The sequence below is a fragment of the Octopus bimaculoides genome, chromosome 5 (assembly GCF_046866305.1).
Source record: "Octopus bimaculoides isolate indiv1 chromosome 5, ASM4686630v1, whole genome shotgun sequence".
NCBI classification, from domain to species: domain Eukaryota; kingdom Metazoa; phylum Mollusca; class Cephalopoda; order Octopoda; family Octopodidae; genus Octopus; species Octopus bimaculoides.
The window spans coordinates 125,567,143-125,587,777 of NC_142932.1; the positions used below are offsets into that span (position 1 = coordinate 125,567,143).

The window sequence follows — 20,635 nt, forward strand, 5'->3', positions numbered from 1 at the left end:
AATATATTTGTATCTTTGCTATATTTTTATTGATGAGAGATAATAGGTGCGAGTGTATTTGTGACTTTGTGTGTGTGTGTGTATGTGTGCATGCGTGTGTGTGTGTGTGTGTGTGTGTGTGTGTGCATGTTTGTGTATGTATGTGATGTGTGTGTGTCAATAAATATAATTCTAAGGAATGTTTTCATAATTCAAAAGTGGAAAACTAATGAGAATCAAAGATTCGGTACCTATTCCTCTTACCATTGGTAAGGCCAGTATTGACATACTCAATATTACTGTCTTTGATGAGAGACAAATACCATTAGTCTGATACTATGTATATAGCCAAGATAAAACTCCTAATGAGGTCAGAAATGAAACTAATTGAAATGATGTCTAAATCTAGGTTCAAATCTTAAAAAAAAAAAAAAAAATTCAAGTCCAAATACGAAATTTAATGGTACAAAAAGCTATAATCTTATGATGTTTCTCTTTGTCTAAAGATATAAAAATGATGATAATGATAATAATGTGTTTTTATTTATTTCTTTTGCAGTGATATGGTGAAAAAATATTTTCAGAGTATCAAGGTTAGTTCATACTATTAATTTATTTCTGTACAAGGTAGCATATTGTGTTTCTGTAACTGTTGAAAATAGGTTATTTGGTAATGTGACTTGAAATAAACAAGCATAATAACTGCAGACTAGTTACTTCACATCCGTTTTATCTCCCTATCAAGCCAAAGTTTTTAACAGTCATTTTAGGTTTATCAGATATTTGCTTGGTGGGAGGGTGAATCCTATTTTAACATATGAGGTGACATCACTGTTTTACATTGTCACCCTGTATTTTATTTATGAGGAGCTGTTGAACGGTTATGGGAATATTCTAAGAGGGACCTGTCTCTCGTATCAGTGTTCAGTATCTACCTTTCTAGTCTCTGTTGCTGAGGAGGAGATAACCACATGGAAATGCATGAATCCTGCAGTCTGGTTATGGAGCTCTGAGCTGACTCAATGTATTTACACTTATTTGTCTACAGTGAGGGATTTTCTCTTTGACAAAATAAAGTGGCTTTCTTACAGGTTCGAATATGAACTGGCAACAAGTTCTTATATGAACAGTGCAACTAGTTATGATAGATGTAACCACAGCAGCAATCATCTTCTGCTTTTTGTGTCTATTATTGCTACGGCTGTTGACTTTGTTAAATGAAAGAGAAACTGTTTTCTTGGTTGAAGTTAATCAAAGACAAAGATTTTCATTGTTTCTATAATGAATCCTATTCAATTTTATTACTTGGGATGTCATTGATTACTTGCAGACCATTTACATCCCTTTTCCTTTTAGACCCTACAGGGGTCAGTTTTGCGACTCATCCTTTCAAGGTTCATAGATTATGTACAAATCAAGTACTGTGGACATATATGAAGACTATGTCACACCTACAAAGTTTGTGGCTACATGTTAGAAATTGAAAAGGCTCATGGCTTAGTCACATATACAACAAAGAACTGCATGTGCTCATGCATTAGTCTGCAGCCTCTCACCTCATAGCTATCCATTGTATGCACTGGTATAGACATGTCCTCCATCTCCCACTAGATCATCCTATCAAAGCTTTAGTCTCATTTGACACAACAACTGCGGGCTGGAAGAGGCCTTGAGGCAGGCCCCATACAAGATGGCTAGATGTGATTGGGGAAGATCTCTAGAGGCTTGACATCACCTTAGAGGATACAGAGGAGCTGACACAGGACTACCAACAGTGGAGCGCACTAGTGGACCTGGACAGCTGTATACACAATAACACCCTTGAGACCACTAACTTGGAATTACCCCAGCTCCATCAAGCAAGTGCATGAAGCTAATCTAACTAAGCCTTATAAAAAGGCTTCTTTTGGCAGTAATTAATTGCAGAATGTTGACACAGCTGAGTGAGGTGTGTCTCTATTCTAATCACATCAGATGGCAGGAAATTCTGTCACTATGGATATAGCATAATTGTTTCCTGTTGTGTTGGGGGAGCCACATGTTACTGTATCAATGGCTTGCCTTAAACTCCAAGCAGTATCTTCGTCTCAGTATGTAATTATTACTGTAATTATGTAATTATGTAATTATGTAATTATGTAATTATTACTGTTGTTATCTGGAAAAAGCTAATGTAGTTTTGACTTAATGTGCGACAATAAAATCTTCAGTTACTTCACATAATCCAAGAAACATATTTTCATTTATCATCTCCACAACTCACCCCATACACCATCCCACATCAATTTAAACACCTAAACAAAACTTTTATCATTAATTTGCAACAAATGTTTTTATTGTAAACTTTTCTAGGAATATAGAGATTTTGCAGAAGAAATACGTAATTTTCCAAACAGTGTTCTCCCAAAGGAAGCAAAGTGAGTAATTTTCTAACTTCTTTTTTAAATTTCATTTTTATTCTTAATTAAATGAGAAGACATTGATGTATAAGTGATAATGATATAAAGATGTATAAGCAGAAAATAGCAAGAGAATCTCTAGCAAGGTTGATGTAAGAGATAATGAATTCTATATTCAGTATTTCCACTTCAGTAAGTCCAACTTTAGCTTATTACACCTTTTTATTTCTATTTTCAAAGTGGTCTCAAAGAGTTCCCAAACTAGTTATGTTTAATAAAATATAACTTATTTACCAAAGTTTTAACATCATCTTCTTCAAAATAGTCAACTTGCACTGCAATACACTGGTCCCAGCATTCCTGTTACTTTTGGAATCCAGTCTGGAAGTCATTTTCCATTAACAACTTGAGGATCTTCTGCAACTCGCTCTTGATCTCAAAAACGGTGACCTTTGAGTTGCATTTTCATCTTGGGGAAGAGATAAAGTCCACAGGTGCTAAATCTGGTCAATAGGGCAGGTGTAGAAGCAATTTTTGGTGGGACACTCACGAGTGAGGAGAGCTCAGTAACAGGGTGCATTGTTGTCATAAAGAATCCAATTCTTAGCACTCTACTGATCCAGTTGCTTTTGCCAAATGTCCTCTCTCAAATGCTTCAAAATGTTGCTGTAGAACTCTCAATGGTCCAGCCTCGGTGGACAAATTCTCAATGCACAATACCACATATATCAACAAAATGATGAACATGCTCTTGATTGAGATGTAGCTCTGTCATCCCTTCAGAAGCGCTTGTACCACTCCAAACGTTGTGCACAAGCCATTTCCCCATCACTGTAAGCTTGCTAAAGCATGCTCAATGTCTCTGTAGCAGACTTCCCAAGTTCAGCACAAAATTTCACAACTTGTGAAGAAAACACGGCAATGTCACTTGGCACACTGTCTCATAAAGGTCATTGCTGGCTGTCACTGTGCACACAATCATGTGCTGCCATCTGTTGGCATACTGCAGAACTAGTCCATGAATATTTTCAAACTATCTCATATTTAACTAAAAATTCTGTGTATGACTTTAAACTGCATCCAGTAGTTAGTGCCTAGCATCTGGAATGTTGTCAAATGCTCACAGCCACCCACCTGCTGCTGAATAATGCAACTGGTGGAATTTTTACATTTGTAATTTATAAAGAACTAATGAACTAGTAGCAGGGTAGATTGATGACATTCTTCAAGGAATCTCTGGGTACCAATGGCAACAAATTAAGTGCTCTGTTCTTGAGAACTTTTTGCACAGTGATATTTGAAAAGTACCAGTAATCCTTGACATAGCATTTTTACCAAGGAACATTACTAGTTCTCGAAGATGTCTGCAGGTTTGAAAGTGCCATCAACATGGCTTGTTTAAGACATATGGAAACTTTTTTTATACAGTTTTATTAAGAAATGAGAAATTATTTACATTAGTTACATATGACGGATATGCCCACGGGCATATGGCGTAGTAGTTAAGAGCACGGACTACTAGCTCTAAGATTCCTAGTTCGACCCCAGGCAGTGATCTGAATAATAATAATAACATAGAAAAATACCTTAGGAATGAGAACCCAGGTTTGAAATTTCCCCAAGACACCTGATGAAGGCTGGAGGGTATATCAGTCAAAACATTGTGTTAACAACAAACAAGATGAGGACAAATATCCGTCAAATGTAAATAATGTTTTTTTATACATATATGAAACCATAGCAGTTATTTTTGATGATAGTGATGATGGTGAAATGAAGATGTGTGCTTATTTCTTTTGCAGGAAATTATCAGGAAAAAATTTTAGATGCATGAAGGTTAGTTGGTACTCTATTTATTTATTTTTTTGTATGACATTATATTGACCAATTAGTTTGAGCGTCAGAGAGAATGCCTTGCAGTATTTGTTTTAGTTCCAAACATTTAAAAGTGACTTTAATTTTCATTGTTTTTTGTTTGATAATAGTAGTTCCAGCTGAGAGCAATGGATTACAAAGACTGACAAAGCTTCAGATGAGGGTTTTCTGGTTTGTTTTGTTGTTTTTTTTTTAGCTACTGACAGAAACATCTGATGATACTGAAACCAAGTTGTATCAGTCTTCACATTTCCCTTGGCTACACTGTTAGTATGGTGAGGTAGAGGATTGTATGTGGCTTAGTGATCAGGGTATTCAGCTCCTGATCATAAGGCCATGAACTCAATACCCAACGGCATATTGTCCTTGAGCAAGACACTTTATTTCATGTTCCACTAGCTCACTCAGCTGAGCTGACAAGTATGAGTTCTATCTGTAATTCAAAAGCAGCCAACTTAATCACATTCTGTGTCACACTAACTCTCCCTGAGAACTACGTTAAGAGTATGTGTGTCTGTGGGGTACTCTGCCACTTGCACATAAATTTCAAAAGCAAACTGTTCCGTTGATCAGATCACCTGGAACTCTTGTCATTGTATCCGACAAAGTGCTAGTTTATAGCATTGCAAAGGATTACATGCATAGGCAACACCTGGTCTTCCATAAAAAAAACATTTTCAGCCACACAGCACCATTGATTTCAAAGACAAAAATGTATTCTATTTTTATAACTTAGCAAAGGCTAAAGTTCTAATTAGGAGGAGAACAGGCAGAACACTAATTCGTTTAGGTAAATGGCCAGAAGTACACGGGTGTAGATAGAGATCCCTTATCATATGCTCATTGCAGATTATGGGCACATAGGAGGTGCAGTGGGATCACAGGGAAGTTAACAGAAGAAAATGGAATAGGTTTGTGGCAGATGTGCAAGTGCAGTAAATAGTAAGTCTCCTTAGAAATAGTAAATAGTTTCTATAATCTAGGCAATGAAATTAGCCGTGGAAAAGGATGCTCTGAAAGTATTGTTGCAAGAATACTAATTAACTGGAGGAAGATTAAAGAACTTTTACATCTGTTGGTAACAAGAAACCTCACTTTCAAGAATGAAAGGTTGATTATATGATACCTCTGTATGAAAAGCAATGCTAAAGGTTGTGAAACTTGGGCTGTGAATGTAGTGGACAGGGGAACACTTGAAAGAATTCTACAGTATTCAATTTTGTCTTTCATCAATATTGCTGAAGCTGTCACCATTTTGTCTTCTTTCCTTACACAAATATCTGGATACTGCAAGATCCAATGAATGTTTTGCCACTTCTTTTAATGAAGTGGAGGATTATTCCCTGATTTTGAATCTCACATTTGTCAATTTTGTCTTTCATCTTTTCCGATTTCAGAAAATATTTATTAGTCAAGTATTTACAAAAATAACCCCATAGCTATCTCACACAAAATAATATGACCTGGTAGCATGAAACTATACTTTCCCTAAGTGTTTTATGTGTCTATGCAGTGACAATTTGATACAAACAACTTCTCAACCATCCTACCTTTCACCCAACAGTGAGGACATGGTAGCTGGAGTGAGAGAGGGCTCCAGCACCACTCAGTTGTTGCTTATTGTCAGCTAAGTAGACTGGAGGGAAATATACTGAACTGTTTTACTCAGGGGCATAATGTACCTCTTGGTCCAGGAACCAAAGCCATTACTTTATAATTGTGAAGTTAAAACCCTAAGTAATAAACCACATTCCTTTATTAGTTGAGTTCTGTGGGCAAATAACTAGACTCCTGAAAAATGTGTGATCTTGTGCTTTGTTTAGAAATTATTACTTTAATTTTCCTACAGTACAATGTTGGTTGAAAGAATTGTTCTGGAATTATTCCAATGTTTGTGTCTGTTTTTGAATCAAACATCTGAAATTTGATGTTGCTGTAGATGTAGAGAAGCAAAACAACCAATTGCTTCAGGAAGTCAGGCAATATCCAGTTTGATTGGAGCGTCAGTTACATGGTAAAATAGAACTGCATATGTTAAATCATTAATTTTATTATAAAGATTCTAAACATATACTTTTATTTTGAATATTTATAGGGTTTAGGACATTTTTGGAATAAACTGTGCAGTCTTCCATATATTGACAGAGAAAGAGCTAAGTAAATATTTTTATTACATTTTGTTCAATTTTTACTTTATTGCAATAAAGACACAGCAATTAGAGTGGAGCAAAAAGGTACTTTTTACACAGATTTTCAAAATATCTTTTCAAGAATATATCTTTTATTGCAAACTCCTTTAAAAACAACTGTGTTAAAAGTTGAAGTTCTTAAATTTACATCTTGAGGCCCCGCAGCCCACTTGAAATTTTGAATAATGAGCAAAAAATCAATTTATAACTCATTTGCCATTCCTCATTTTATTTTCTAAATTCTTTGTTACAAATCAATTTTCTTTTGTGAAATCCTTTAAAAACCAGAGTGTTAAAATCTCAAGCACTAACATTTATATCTTCAGGCTCCACAATGCACTTGAAATTTCAAAATTGTGTGAAATAAGTAGACTTCTCGACTTTGTATTCTTTATTTTTTTAACTAGGTCACTAAATATATTTGTTACATGAGGTCTAGATTACACACACATTAAAATAAATTAAATAAATTGTCAAGATTGTAGCAGAAAAGATAATTCTTCTTTGGCAAAAAGCATCCATCCCTTGTGTTATGATTGAGCCAGTTAAGCCAAAAATCTGAAACTTTCCTTTGCTGACATAGAAAGGTGACTGTGATCTGACTGATTCTTTCTAATTAGCCTCTGCATGTTCTGTTTAGATACTGCTTGATCTATTCTATCAATGATCATTTTTCAATTTGTCCATTGATCCTATTCTCTCTATGGTACTTTTTTTGTCTCTACTATAACTACAGTTTTTAAAGGAGTTGAACTTGCAACAGGAAATGTCGAATAAATCTTTTGTTGCATTGTTTTTAAACACGTTACACTTTGTTTGAAACAATGGCACATTTTTTCTATTTTTCACAAATTTTAGTAATGCTTGGTACTTTAGATAAAGATTTTCGGTTTAACTGACTCAATCATAACACAAAGGATGGATACCTTTGCTAAAGAAGAATTATCTTTTCTGCTACAATCTTGACAATTTGTTTAATTAAAGGATCTTTCTTAACTACATTCTTCTTTTTTTTTTCTCGTTCAAATAAAACACATTTTAGTACGTCCTTGTAAGTTGGCAAAACTTGCTCACTAAATCACATAGAATACCAAATATTGGGCAGTCAGTATCACGATGTATTATTGGCTTATGAGTCCTCACTAAATGTAAACAACACTAAATTTAAAATGATCATTAATTTTAATACAATGACCTAAAGTCAAGGAGCAAAGCAGAAAACTTCACACACGTACGACGTTTGTCCACACGCAACCACTGTTGCAGTGTCGCTGGAGAGAAGTCCGCATTCCTATTCTCTTTATAGTCAATGCGAAACCTCAGGATATTAGTCAATTGTACTGAAACTTGGTATGCAACCTCTTAAGGATACTATATTTACTGTTTTGCATTCTGCTACATAGAAATATGTATTCCTTACAACTTATAATCCATAAGATCTAAAATTCAACCAAAAATAGAGATTTTTAAAATTTTCAATTACATTGCAAAGCCTGAAAAAAATATTTAATTACAAACATCTTTATGCACCTTTCTTTAAACACAAATTTGCAACAAAATATCGGTTCTTGGTTACTAATTTCGAAAGTTGCATTTTTCACTCCACTCTAATTGTGATGCATAAGTATGATAACAATATAGATAACAATATGATAACAATATGATAACAATATGATAACAATATGATAACAATATGATAACAATATGATAACAATATGATAACAATATGATAACAATATGATAACAATATGATAACAATATGATAACAATATGATAACAATATGATAACAATATGATAACAATATGATAACAATATGATAACAATATGATAACAATATGATAACAATATGATAACAATATGATAACAATATGATAACAATATGATAACAATATGATAACAATAGAGATACATATATAAGGTGGTAAGCTGGCAGTCTTTAGCATAATGCTTACTGGTATTTCATGCATCTTTACATTCTGGGTTCAAATTCTTTGCTTTTCATCTTTTGGGATTGAGAGAATAAATAACATTTGACCACTGGGGTTATTGTAATTGACTTAGCTTTCTCAGAAAGCTGCTGGTCTTGAGCCAAAATTTGAAACCAATATAAAGATCTATATATCTAAACATTGGCTCTTTGTTCCAATTTCCTATCCATTGACAAAAAATCGCAGACTACAATATACATGTGATCACAAAAACACAAATTCCACAATTTACAAAGTAAACACTGAGATGTCAATCTGCACACTGCCTCATAAAGGTCACTGCTAGCTCTCACTGCATGTGTAACTTTGTACTGCTATTTGTTGGCATGCTACAGAACTAGTCTGGAAACTTTTTGATACCATCTTGTACTTTATTGGTCAACCTAATATCAGAGTCTAGCTTAAACCCAGAGTTCTTATATGACTTAGTTTTTAGGTTTTTTACTGTCTCTGCTGCAACTTTTCATGCCACAGTGTACCAAAAGGTCTCTAGAGTAATGTTACTTGACAAGGTGCATAGCTTGGAGGCTAGGGAGTCTCTTTAGGGCAAACTTCTTCTTCTGCTCATTGAAGAGTTTCATCTCTGGTACTGCATTAGAATGTTGCAGGAAAGAATCACTAGATGAACTCTTCAAGGAGACCTAGGGTTGGAGCAAGAATATTGTCTCAGTTGGTCATTCTTGGAAATCCAGTCAGGCAGTCTAGTGATGGTCATTTCTGATTAGACCCTATAGATGTGATACTCTAACCTGACAACAAATAGTGGCTGGATATGATGGGTAGGTGGACGAATGAATTTATTTTTCTCTTTTTTTTTTTTAGATTGAAATTTGAAATTGAGATATTTTCACAAATTGCTATTATCAAAAAGTGTTGAGAACAGAAGATCAATTAAATACTTTTTTAAGCTACATTTGAAAATTCAAACTCAATCATTTGATGGATTCAATCAATGTTTTCCTGTATTTCATGGATATATCTCAGCTTTCTCAGTTTGAAATTAAGTTCAATACAAATGTGTATAAAATAATCTATGACAAATTATATTGTTAAATTCTTATGAGTTGTATTTTGAAAATAGTACAGTCTAAAAGGACATTAAAATATGCATCATTAAATATGATAATACTATAAAAATATACAATGATTAACCGTTTAGCAATCAGATTACTCTGAGAAATGTAAAGCTTCGTTATGCACATCATTTTGAATGCTTCATGGTTAAAGTGAATCCTAAGGAACAGTCTTCAGGGACATGATAATCTTTGGGAATACATTGTAATGATGTACAACAAGAGCCAAAGTCAATGGACTCTACATGCTGCAAGGTTATCTTTGGTGCTTAATTTATAATATTTAACAAAGAGACAAATTGTTATGCATATGGAAATGAGCAAGCAAATGCCCCAAGTGGAATTCTACACCTCAGACCTGTTGAAGGTGTGATCCTCTTTTATGAAGGTTATGTAGCTTTCGTTCTTTAATCTTTATGGTGTCCATTTACACCACAAGGACTGCCAGAATATAAACTCCAGTCTGGCCTCATTCTTCATTGCTCTAACACTCTACCAAACTACACAGATTCAAATAACATTTTTTTGTTTATTTCTTTGTTTCTTTGGTTGTTTGTTCTCTAAATGAGAAAGGCTGTATTTTTAATTTGGGAATAATGTTTCTTAAACATGTCAATGTTTGAGATGAGTTATTGCAGATGTGATTATAAGATTTTCAGATTATTAACTTCATCTTTTGAGATGAAAATGTATATTTTATGCATCTCCATCTGCATTGTTTCAGTTGGAACAGTAAAACTGCATTTATAACATGCCATGCATTTATGGAAGGCCTTGTACACGAAACACTGCGAAGTTCTAAAGGTTGGGATGGAAGAATATTGAAAAACGTTAATGATTACATATGGAGTGAGAAATGAATGAATATAATGCTATAGAATGAAGATTTCGTAATTCCAAAGTGGGAAACTGATGAGAATCAAAGAATCAGGACATATATGTCTTACCAATAATGCAATTAGTAAGGCCAGAAGTGACATCAGTTCAATATTTCTGTGTTTGGTATGGTGGTGATACTTAGCAGCATTTTGTCGATCTTCACGTCCTGAGTAGGAATTCTGCCAAGGTTAACTTTGCCATTCATCCATTCAAGGTTGATAAAATAAGTACCAGTTGATCAATGGAGTTGATATAGTTGACTTACCCCTCCCCCGAAATTGCAGGCCTTGTGTCAAAATTTGAAACCAGTATTTCTGTCTTTGCTGAGAGATAAATATTAATAGGCAAGAATAAAACTCCTAATGAGGTTCAGAGATTAAAGTAATTGAAATGAACTCCAAATCCAAGTTCAAACATTAAAAAAGAATTCATGTCTAAAGATGGAATTAATTGTACAAAATATTATAATCATATGGATTTTGTCTTTGTCTGAAGATGTAAAGATTGTGGTGATTATCACGATAGTGATAATAATGTGTTCCTTTATTTCTTTCACAGGATGATAGCAAAAAAACATTTTGGAAGTAACAAGGTTAGTTCTTCTTATTTATTTATTTTGTACGAGGCAGCATATTGAGTTTGTGTAGCTGTTGGAAATAAGTTAGTAGATCCTCTGTTAATGTGAGCTGAAACAGACAAGCATCCTGATCACAGGCTTGTTATCTCTCATCTCTATTTTATCTCAAACCAGAGCCCTTAACAGTCGTTTTTAGATTTAGCATTGCTTTGCTTTTGAAAGTGAAATGCTGGTGGTATTCCTTTTTTAAAATAGTGGGGGGTAGCAGCAGCACCATCACCACCACCACCACCACCACCAGTAGCTGCAGCAGCATTGATTGTGATGTTTGTGGTTATTGTTGTTTGTGGTTATTACAGTTATTGTTGTTTAGCTCCAATTGTCTTTCCATGGGAGTCTAATGACCAAAGAAACACATTATAAAAAACATCTACATGAATGAATTCTGCCAAACCCGCGAAAGCTATAAAATGTGGAAGTTAAAACTATGATGATGATGATGATTTCCAATCTACAGGTCGTTATTTTCATTCATATGGACATAAGATGACCAGCTGTTTGGTTCTCATCAAAGTCCATTGTTTTATCAGGAAAACTGGCTACAGGCCTTGCATACCACCCAGTTTAACACCACCATCTGCTTCTTTTGTATGAATTCTCTCACTTTCATGCATTTGGACCAAATCAGCAGTTCCCTCTCCATCCATTTGTTTTTTCCTTCAGATGTTGAGGTTGGAAATTCTTACAAGTCTGAGACAGCGCTACCAAAATATCAAGGAAACTTACCTGCCCCTTCTAACAAACTTGCTTAAGACATTTTAAGGATGATAGTTGATGAAGATTTAGCTGAGCAATCAAATGACAGCATAACACCTTTCTTTAATTTCTGTATTCAAAATTGTGCTGAGGTCAACATAGCTTTCCATCTTTTCACATCCGATAACACAACATACAACAATTTTTTCTGATAGGCAGAGGTAAAGTTTGTGGCTGGTAGGAGAAGTACCCATTCTTCCTTTGGAATAGAAGCTAATGGACTCACTGTGTATCTTGATACAGCAATATACAATATATCTTTCACCTTTCATCTTGTTTCAGTCACTAAACTGTGGCCATGCTGGGGTACCACTTTTCATAATTTTTAGTGGAATGTATCAACCCCTGTACCTATTGTTTTTAAGATTGGTACTTATTCTGTTGATCATTTTTGGTGGACTGCTAGGTTATCGGGGCATCAGCACACCAGCACTGATTGTCAAGCAGTGGTTCAAGACAAACAAAGATGCACACACACACACATGTGTGGCAGGCTTCTTTCGGTCTCTGTAACCAAATCCACTTTCAAGACTTTGGTCAACCCAAAGCTATAGTAGAAAACACTTGCCTGTGGTTACATGTTGTGGGACTGAACCTGTAACTTTGTGGTTGGGGAAACAGACTTCTTACCACACAGCCATGCCTTTTTTCTGCAAGGTTTCAGGGAGATATTTGCTGCTATCTTTTAGTGAGTGCATAGAATTTTCTTTTAAGAAAGGAATATCAAAATCAGTTGACAGTGCAAGATTAAATGCCTTGTAGTATTGTGTTACATCCCTTTACTGCATCACTTCTCAAGTTAGGCAATATCCCCCATCAGTCAATGATTTCAGCTCTTTACTGGAAGTTAGAATGTATAGAGAAAAGGATAAGCTTTTTTTCTGTTTAAGTGTTTCTGTGAGTCAGGTAATGTTTTGTTTCATTGAAGAGTCGTAACCAGTCCAAAATAGAATTATTAATGTCAAATCATTGCTTTTATTATAAAGTTACAACAAATGCTTTTATTGTAATCGTTTCTAGTCATATGAAGATTTCGAAAAGGAAATGCAGAACTATCCATACTCTATAAAAAAGAAGGAAGCTCTGTAAGTAATTTTATAAGATTCTGCTTGAATTTAATTTTTACCTTTAATTATGTAGAAGCTGTGATGTATATAAATATTGTAATGATGTCAGGATGTATAAATCTGGGAAATAGTAGAAGCCATGACATTGTTGATATGAGACAACATTAAATATATATGTTTCAACTGCAGTAAGTCCTGGTTATGCAACTTTAAATATACTATTTTTGTTTGTATATATTTAACCAGATGGTACACAAAAGAGTCATACCCAATGAGTGGTGTAGCAGCACCATAGTCAACTGCTACAAAAGTAAAGGTGCTGCTTTAGAAATAATTACAGAGGTTTCAAATTGTTGGATCAATTAATGAAAGTCACAGAGAGAGTCATAACCCAACTAATTAGCGAGAGAGTTAGTCTGGATGAGATGCAGTTGGGTTTTGTGCTGAGAATAACACCACTGATGCTATATTTCTGGTAAAACAGCTGCAGGAGAAATACCTAACCAAAGATAATCCTTTGTACTTGGCTTTTGTTGACTTGGAAAAAGCCTTTGACATGGTCCCTCATTCTCTTATCTGATGGTCAATGCAGAAACTAGGGATTGACTAGTGATTGATGAGAGCTGTACAAGCCAAGTACAGGGATGTGGTCAGTAAGGTGAGGGTTGGCAACAAGTATAGCGAAGAATTCCAGGTAGGGGTAGGGGTTCACCAAGGATCAGTCCTCAGCCCCCTCTTGTTTATCATAGTCCTCTAGGCAATAACTGAGAAATTCAAGAGAGGCTGCCCCTGGGAGTTCCTCTATGCTGATGACCTTGTTCTTATAACTGAATCACTTCCAGAACTAGAAAAGTTTCAGGTGTGGAAGCAAGGTCTAGAATCGAAGGGCCTTAGAGTTAACGTACCAAAAACCAAAGCCTTAGTAAGTAGAAAGACAGACAAATCACACATCCCTTTAGGTAGATGGCCCTGCTCGATCTGTAGAAAATATGAAGGTAGAAACTCCATAAGTTGTATCCAGTGTAAGCTATAGACACATAAGATGTGCAGCAATATCAGAGGAAGGTTAACAGGGAAAATAGCTTTTGTGTGTGGAAGGTAGGTGGCCAAGTCAGATGCTCCAAGTACATAGCCGTTAGAAGAAGAATAGGCTGAGCAAAGTTCAAAGAGCTCCTACCTCTGCTGTGGAAGATTGTATGATGCTTAGGTGCAAATAGCCATGCTACATGGCAGTGAAACAGTGACTGCCGAGGGCATGCATAGGCTTGTAAGATATGAATCTCGTAGGCTCTACTGGATGTGTAATATCAGTGTGCATGCACGACAGTGTAAGCATCTTGACAGAAAAGTTGGGTATAAGAGGTATCAGATATGGTGTGCAAGAGAGATGACTGCATGGGTATGGTCATATGATGCTCATGGACAAGGCCAGAAGTGCTGCCCTCTAATGGTGGAGGAAACCTGTGGAAGAAACAGACCCAGAAAGATATGGGCCGAAGTGATCAGGCATGATCTTTGATAGTTGTGCCTCACAGAGGCAATGGTAAGTAACTGAGACCTTTGGCGATATGCTGTGCTTGAGAAAATCTGACAAGCCTAGTGAGATCATAGTTGTGGCCAATGCCAGTGCCATCTAACTGGCACTCATACCAGTCGCATGTAAAAAATACTGTTCAAGCATTGGACTTCACGGAGGCAGTGACAAGTGAGCAAGACCTTTGGTGATATACTGTGTTTGTGAAGACCCGTTAAGCCAAGTGAGATCATAGACATGGCTGATGCTGGTATCATATCAATGGCACCCATGCCAGTGGTATGCAAAAGCACCCACTGCACTGTTGGAGTGATTGATGTTAGGAAGGGCATTCAGCCATAGAAACCTTGCCAAATCAGGTTGGAGCTTGATGCAGCTCCCTGGCTTACCAGTTTTCGGTCAAACCATCCAACCCATGCCTGCATGGTAAGCAGATGTTAAACAATCATGATGATTAACTGCAAGGAAAAGAAGGTTCAAGCCTATTCCATACACACACAGAACAGAGACAGGGGAGGAATTTTCTGTTCAAGATTATTTCTTTCCCCAGTTCACATTGAAATGATCAGCAATTGTCAAGAACAAAACCAGAATTGCATCAATTCTGAAATCTGCTGTATTGGGAAGAGCAAGGATTGTAAGAAAGGTCCTTGACATCTAAGGAAACTCCTTGTGACCAATTATCAAGAACACTGATTCTGAATCTAAAACATTCATGTGCACCAGCAATGATAATAAAAAAAAAAGTAGAAAGAATAATACTATTCACCTATAAATGTCCATAAAAACTCGTTCAAATATATTTAGAAGAAAATCTGCAAAAACCTTCAACGTTCTCTAAAGATTATTGATGGATGAAGGTCTTCAAATGACTTATAATTCAAATACATTCCAGATTGATACACTACAGACATCAACAAATATGATGCCTGGTGATAATTAGAGATTGAACCTATTCAAATGAATTGTAGATTTAGATTAAAATATTAAAATGTACAAACACAAAATAATAATTCTGTAATGGTTCTTTTTGTGAGCTAATGTAGAAGTAATGATGGTGATTACAATATGATAAAAATATGTTTGTTTCTTTTGCAGGGAACTGGTAGGGAGACACTTTAAAGAACGCGAGGTTAGTTGATATGATTTATTTACTGTGCAGTATATTGGCAGAGTGATAAGAGCATCATGTAGAAGGCTTTGCGGTATTTGTCTTGGTTGTCTACATTCTGAGTTCAAATATCAATGCAGTTAATTGTACCTTTCCCTTTTTGAATTTGGTAATAATAATAATAGCAGTCCAGGATTGTTAAAACACTTGATTGGATGCCTTGTGATATCTCATCCTGCCCTTTCCCTTCTCACAGCCATACTGTGAAACTGTATTGGCCTTTGTCTTTTCCTTAGATAACATTGTGCTGTAGACAGAGGGAGGCTTCAATGTACATGCAACAGCTGGTCTTCTACACAGTTTCCATCTACCAAATTTTATTCACAAGGAATTGGTCAAACAATAACTGTGGTAGAAAACACTTGCCCAAGGTGCTGTGCATTGGGATTGAATCAGGAACCATGTGGTTTCAAATTGAACGTTTTTACCCACCCAACAATACTCACTCCCATTTAAAATACAGCCATCCACTTTCACAGCCACAAAGCAGGCACAAGCATTGATATGCATTTAAAAAGTTTTCTTAGGAATTGTGTGATTTCAGGTTCAATCTCAATACTCAACCCCTAACCTGGGGTTAAGCCAAATGTCGTGTATGAAATTTGGTAGCAGCAAGCTCTTTTGCATGAACTTTACTTGTTCTTTGGTGTTAGATTTGATCCCTACTCCATTCTAATACCATCAGCTGTACCAGTGATGCATTCGGTGGAATTCCTCCTGTAGTAAGCATTCACTTGAGATAAATGGTCTGATGATACCAAACAATCAATGGTTCCATCCTCACCTTTTCCTACCAGTGATGGAGGCCCTGCAAAAGTATCCTTTTTGGGTTTAGTCATAAGAAACGTTCTTCTGGGATAATAGGTCTACTGGAGGAGGACTGACCTAGGGCTAAACAATTAAAACAGAGCTAAAAGTAACTAATTTGTTACTAAATCTGGTATTATTTAATTATAAACTGCCAAAGTATATACACCTGCAGAAATGCTATGGTTGTGGGAATAAAATATTGGATTGCATACTCTTAAGTCATAGGATCAAATCCAGTGCAGGTGGTGTTTTTTTTAATTTTTATTCAGAGTTTGTCCTTCCTCTACTTCAATTCATGTCAGTGTTGGGATTAATTCAACAGATAATCTCTTCATGTTGTCTAAAATTGGGCCGCAGCCTAATCACAGGTGACACTTGCAACAATGTCAGTTGACAAAGCAATAGTCCTCTGGTGAATGTAGTGGTAGTAGTAGTAATGGTTTTGGTTGTCGATGGAAGTAGCAGCAGCAGTAGCAGTAGTAGCAGCAGCAGCAGAAACATTTAATGTACAATTCCTCATTTTCACTCATGTGGTGATAAAGATTACCAACAGTTTGGGTTTCATTTTTTACCTTCAGTTATTCAGGCTGAACATCCTACACTGAAATTCTTACAAGTCTGAGGCAGGGCTACCAAAATGTCATGGAAACTAACTTGCCTCATTTGAGAAACTTATAAAAAAATCATAAAAGTATTATCTTTCTTTTGGATCATTGTCTGAAATTGAAGAACTTCATATAAGCTGATGCTATTTCAGAGATGATAATTGATGACAATTTAGTTCCTATAATTAAACAAATGAAATGATTATATGCTGCCTTCTGTGAGGGTCCTTCTCTGTTAGGGACTAGAGATTAGATTTATTTCATTCTCCAAACATATTTTACTTCTCTACTTTGTTTTGGAATTCTACACATCTTTTCAATATTGGTAATTTGATGCAGCATTAAGAGGAAGAGACTTGATGATGTAGTTGGGAAGTCAGATGTAGTTGGTGTGAATATAAAACAGTTAGAATATTCAGGCTGGATATGGGTGCATTCAATCAGTAAAGCTTAATAATGGTCAGTTCTGATTGAGAAAGGTTGCTGAAAGTGATAACATTTTGTCTTCTTTTTTTTTTTTTTACACAAATAGTATAGGCATAGGAGTGGCTGTGTGATAAGTAGCTTGTTTACCAACCACATGGTCCCGGGTTCAGTCCTACTGCGTGGCATCTTGGGCAAGTGTCTTCTCCTATAGCCTCGGGCCGTCCAAAGCCTTGTGAGTGGATTTGGTAGACAGAAACTGAAAGAAGCCCGTCGTATATATGTATATATATGTGTGTTTGTGTGTCTGTGTTTGTCCCCCTAACATCGCTTGACAACCGATGCTTATGTCCCCGTCACTTAGCGGTTCAGCAAAAGGTGACCGATAGAATAAGTACTAGGTTTACAAAGAATAAGCCCTGGGGTCGATTTGCTCGACTAAAGGCGGTGCTCCAGCATGGCCGCAGTCAAATGACTGAAACAAGTAAAGAGTAAAGAGAGTATATCTGGATACTGCAATATCTAGTATATGCAGAACTTTTAATTTTTTTTTTAATTGTATTCAAGGTGTAATAAATATTTTGCCACTTCTTTTAATGAATTGGAGGGTTATTGCCTGATTTTGAATCCCAAATTTGTCAATTTTGTCTTTCACTTTTCCAGGCTTGAGAAAATAATATTAGTCAAGTATTTAGAAAAATAACCTCATAGCTATCTCACACAAAATAGTATGACCTGGTAGCATGAAACTATATTTTCACTTAGTGTTTTATATGTCTATTCAGTGACAATTCAATACAAACAACTTCTCAACCATCCTACTTTCACCTAACAGTGAGGACATGATAATTGGATTGAGAGAGTGCTCCAGCACCACTCAGTTGTTGCATATTGTCAGCTAAGTTGACTGAGGGAAATATACTGAACTGTTTTACTCAGGGGCATAATGTACCTCTTGGTCCAGGAACCAAAGCCATTACTTTATAATTGTGAAGTTAAAACCCTAAGTAGTAAACCACATTCCTTTATTAGTTGAGTTCTGTGGGCAAATAACTAGACTCCTACAAAATGTGTGATCTTGTGCTTTGTTTAGAAATTATTACTTTAATTTTCCTACAGTATAAAGTTGGTTGAAAGAATTTGTTCTGGAATTATTCCAATGTTTGTGTCTGTTTTTGAATCAAACGTCTGAAATTTGATGTTGCTGTGGATGTAGAGAAGCAAAACAACCAATTGCTTCAGGAAGTCAGGCAATATCCAGTTTGATTGAAGTGTCAATTACATAGTAAAATAAAACTACAGATGTTAAATCATTAATTTTATTATAAAGATTCTAAACATATACTTTTATTTTGAATATTTATAGCGTTACAGAGATCTTTTGAACGACCTGGACAATGAAGATATTGACAAAGAAAGAGCTAAGTAAATATTTTTAATACATTTTGTTTAAATTGGATTTTTGCTTTATTGAAATGAGGAGATTGTGATGTATAAATGTGTCCACAATATAATCATATATATATATATATATGATTGACCGTTGACTGAACACTATTCAATTTTTTTTCTCCGTGTTTTTCTCCTTGTCTCCGTATTCTTTCTGTTGAAGAGCGTAGCTCGAAACGTCAAAGACTTTCCGTATTCCCGAGCGTCATACTAATATATACTTTTGTTATTTACACCACCTGTCCTCGTCTGTTGTTATTATTTGTATATTCTCCCATATATATATATATATATATAATGATATTAATGTATATAATTTAGAGAAAAACCATTATTAAATAATTAAATAATGAAGAATGTAATTCACACCCTCTAGAAAATAAATATGTCATAAAAAGCTTATTCTAAAAATCAATAAAGTACATAAAAGAATAACTTGTAAATGGTATAAAATGACTACACACGTTTCGTGGCTATATTTTCAAATAGATAACTAATAAAACCAATTGATTAATAATTCAATTAATAATCAAATCGATCTACAATTAAATCTATCCAAAAATATAGTCACTTGTCATTTCTAAAATAAAATTAAAATAATAATAATAAAAAAATCAATGTACGTATTATAATAAATATCAAATAAATATATAAAAAAAAGACTTGTTTTAACAATAAATAAATATGTTATCGAAAAACATTTAACATTATTTCTTAAAATAAAATCATAACCTATCTTATCGAAGAATTGCTGTTAAACTAAAATTTTAAACGTAATACATAGCATTTAGTAACTTCGGGATCAGAGCTAAATGGATGCCCAGAAGAAGACTAGCTTGGAGGAGAAGGGTCTGGAAGCTTAAAAATCCTGCAAATGGACAGAGATTTAGAGATGTATTACTCAACGCCTTTGACAAAATAGAAGGGGATATAGCATCACATAATGTGGAAGACAACTGGAGGTTTCTACAGGACAATCCTCTGAGAGCCTCTGACCAGATCTGTGGATGGTGCAAAGTCCCTTCTCGACCCAAGATAATATGGTAGATAGGGCTATCAGGCAAAAGAAACAGGCTTGGAAAGACTGTAAGAATGGAGGTAGCAGGAAATTGTATCAGACTGCCAGAAGGGAATCTAGGAGACAGGTTTATTTAGCCAGAGGGGAAGCAGATAAGAAAAAAATTGCCAATGTTCTGCACCGTGGGGACCAAAGACTTCAAGTATTTCGTGTTGGAAGACAGTGAGTGAGAGAGAATCATTATGTCGTAGGAGAGAAATGTGTCTCTGTATAGATGATGGTTCACTTGCACTAAATGAGGCTGCAAAGAAAAAGGTTTGGAGACGCCACTATGAAAGGTTGCTCAATAAAGAGAATGAATGGTAGAAAGAGAGTCTGCCGAATGTCGACCCAACAGAGGGAGTAGTTATCCGAATTGACAGTACCTTGGTAGATAAAGCAATCAAGAGTATGAAGACAGGGAAAGCCCCCGGCCCATCCGGAATGGTGCTTTTTACGTGCCACTAGCACAGGAGCCAGTCTGGGGGTACTGGCATTGGCCATATTCAGTTGCTGCTTTTTACAAGCCACTGGCATGGGAGCCAGTCAGGGGGCACTGGCCACAGCTATGATATTGGTTTTACTTGACGCAACAGTTCTTCTCAAGCATATCATATCGCTTGACGCATCAGGGGTATTCTTAACAGGGCTGGACATGTGTGGCTGCAATCTGACTTTAGTTGCTAGGTCTTCTCAGCCACAGCATATCTACAAAGGTCCCGGTCTCCCGTCTTTGCCTTTGT

At 35.6% G+C, this 20,635-nt stretch overlaps 1 protein-coding gene across 2 annotated transcripts in view; it reads left to right on the forward strand.

Annotated features, from left to right (window-relative positions):
* Positions 1-20,635, forward strand: part of LOC106877687 (uncharacterized) — a 288,271-nt gene that overhangs the window by 211,338 nt on the left and 56,298 nt on the right. For both annotated transcript variants that reach the window (XM_089353047.1, XM_089353048.1), the window contains 8 exons: positions 539-572; positions 2,332-2,396; positions 4,181-4,214; positions 6,349-6,410; positions 10,942-10,975; positions 12,797-12,861; positions 15,476-15,509; positions 18,753-18,811. In XM_089353047.1, the coding sequence (XP_089209173.1) occupies positions 539-572; positions 2,332-2,396; positions 4,181-4,214; positions 6,349-6,410; positions 10,942-10,975; positions 12,797-12,861; positions 15,476-15,509; positions 18,753-18,811 (387 nt within the window). The remainder of the gene's footprint in view (positions 1-538; positions 573-2,331; positions 2,397-4,180; positions 4,215-6,348; positions 6,411-10,941; positions 10,976-12,796; positions 12,862-15,475; positions 15,510-18,752; positions 18,812-20,635) is intronic.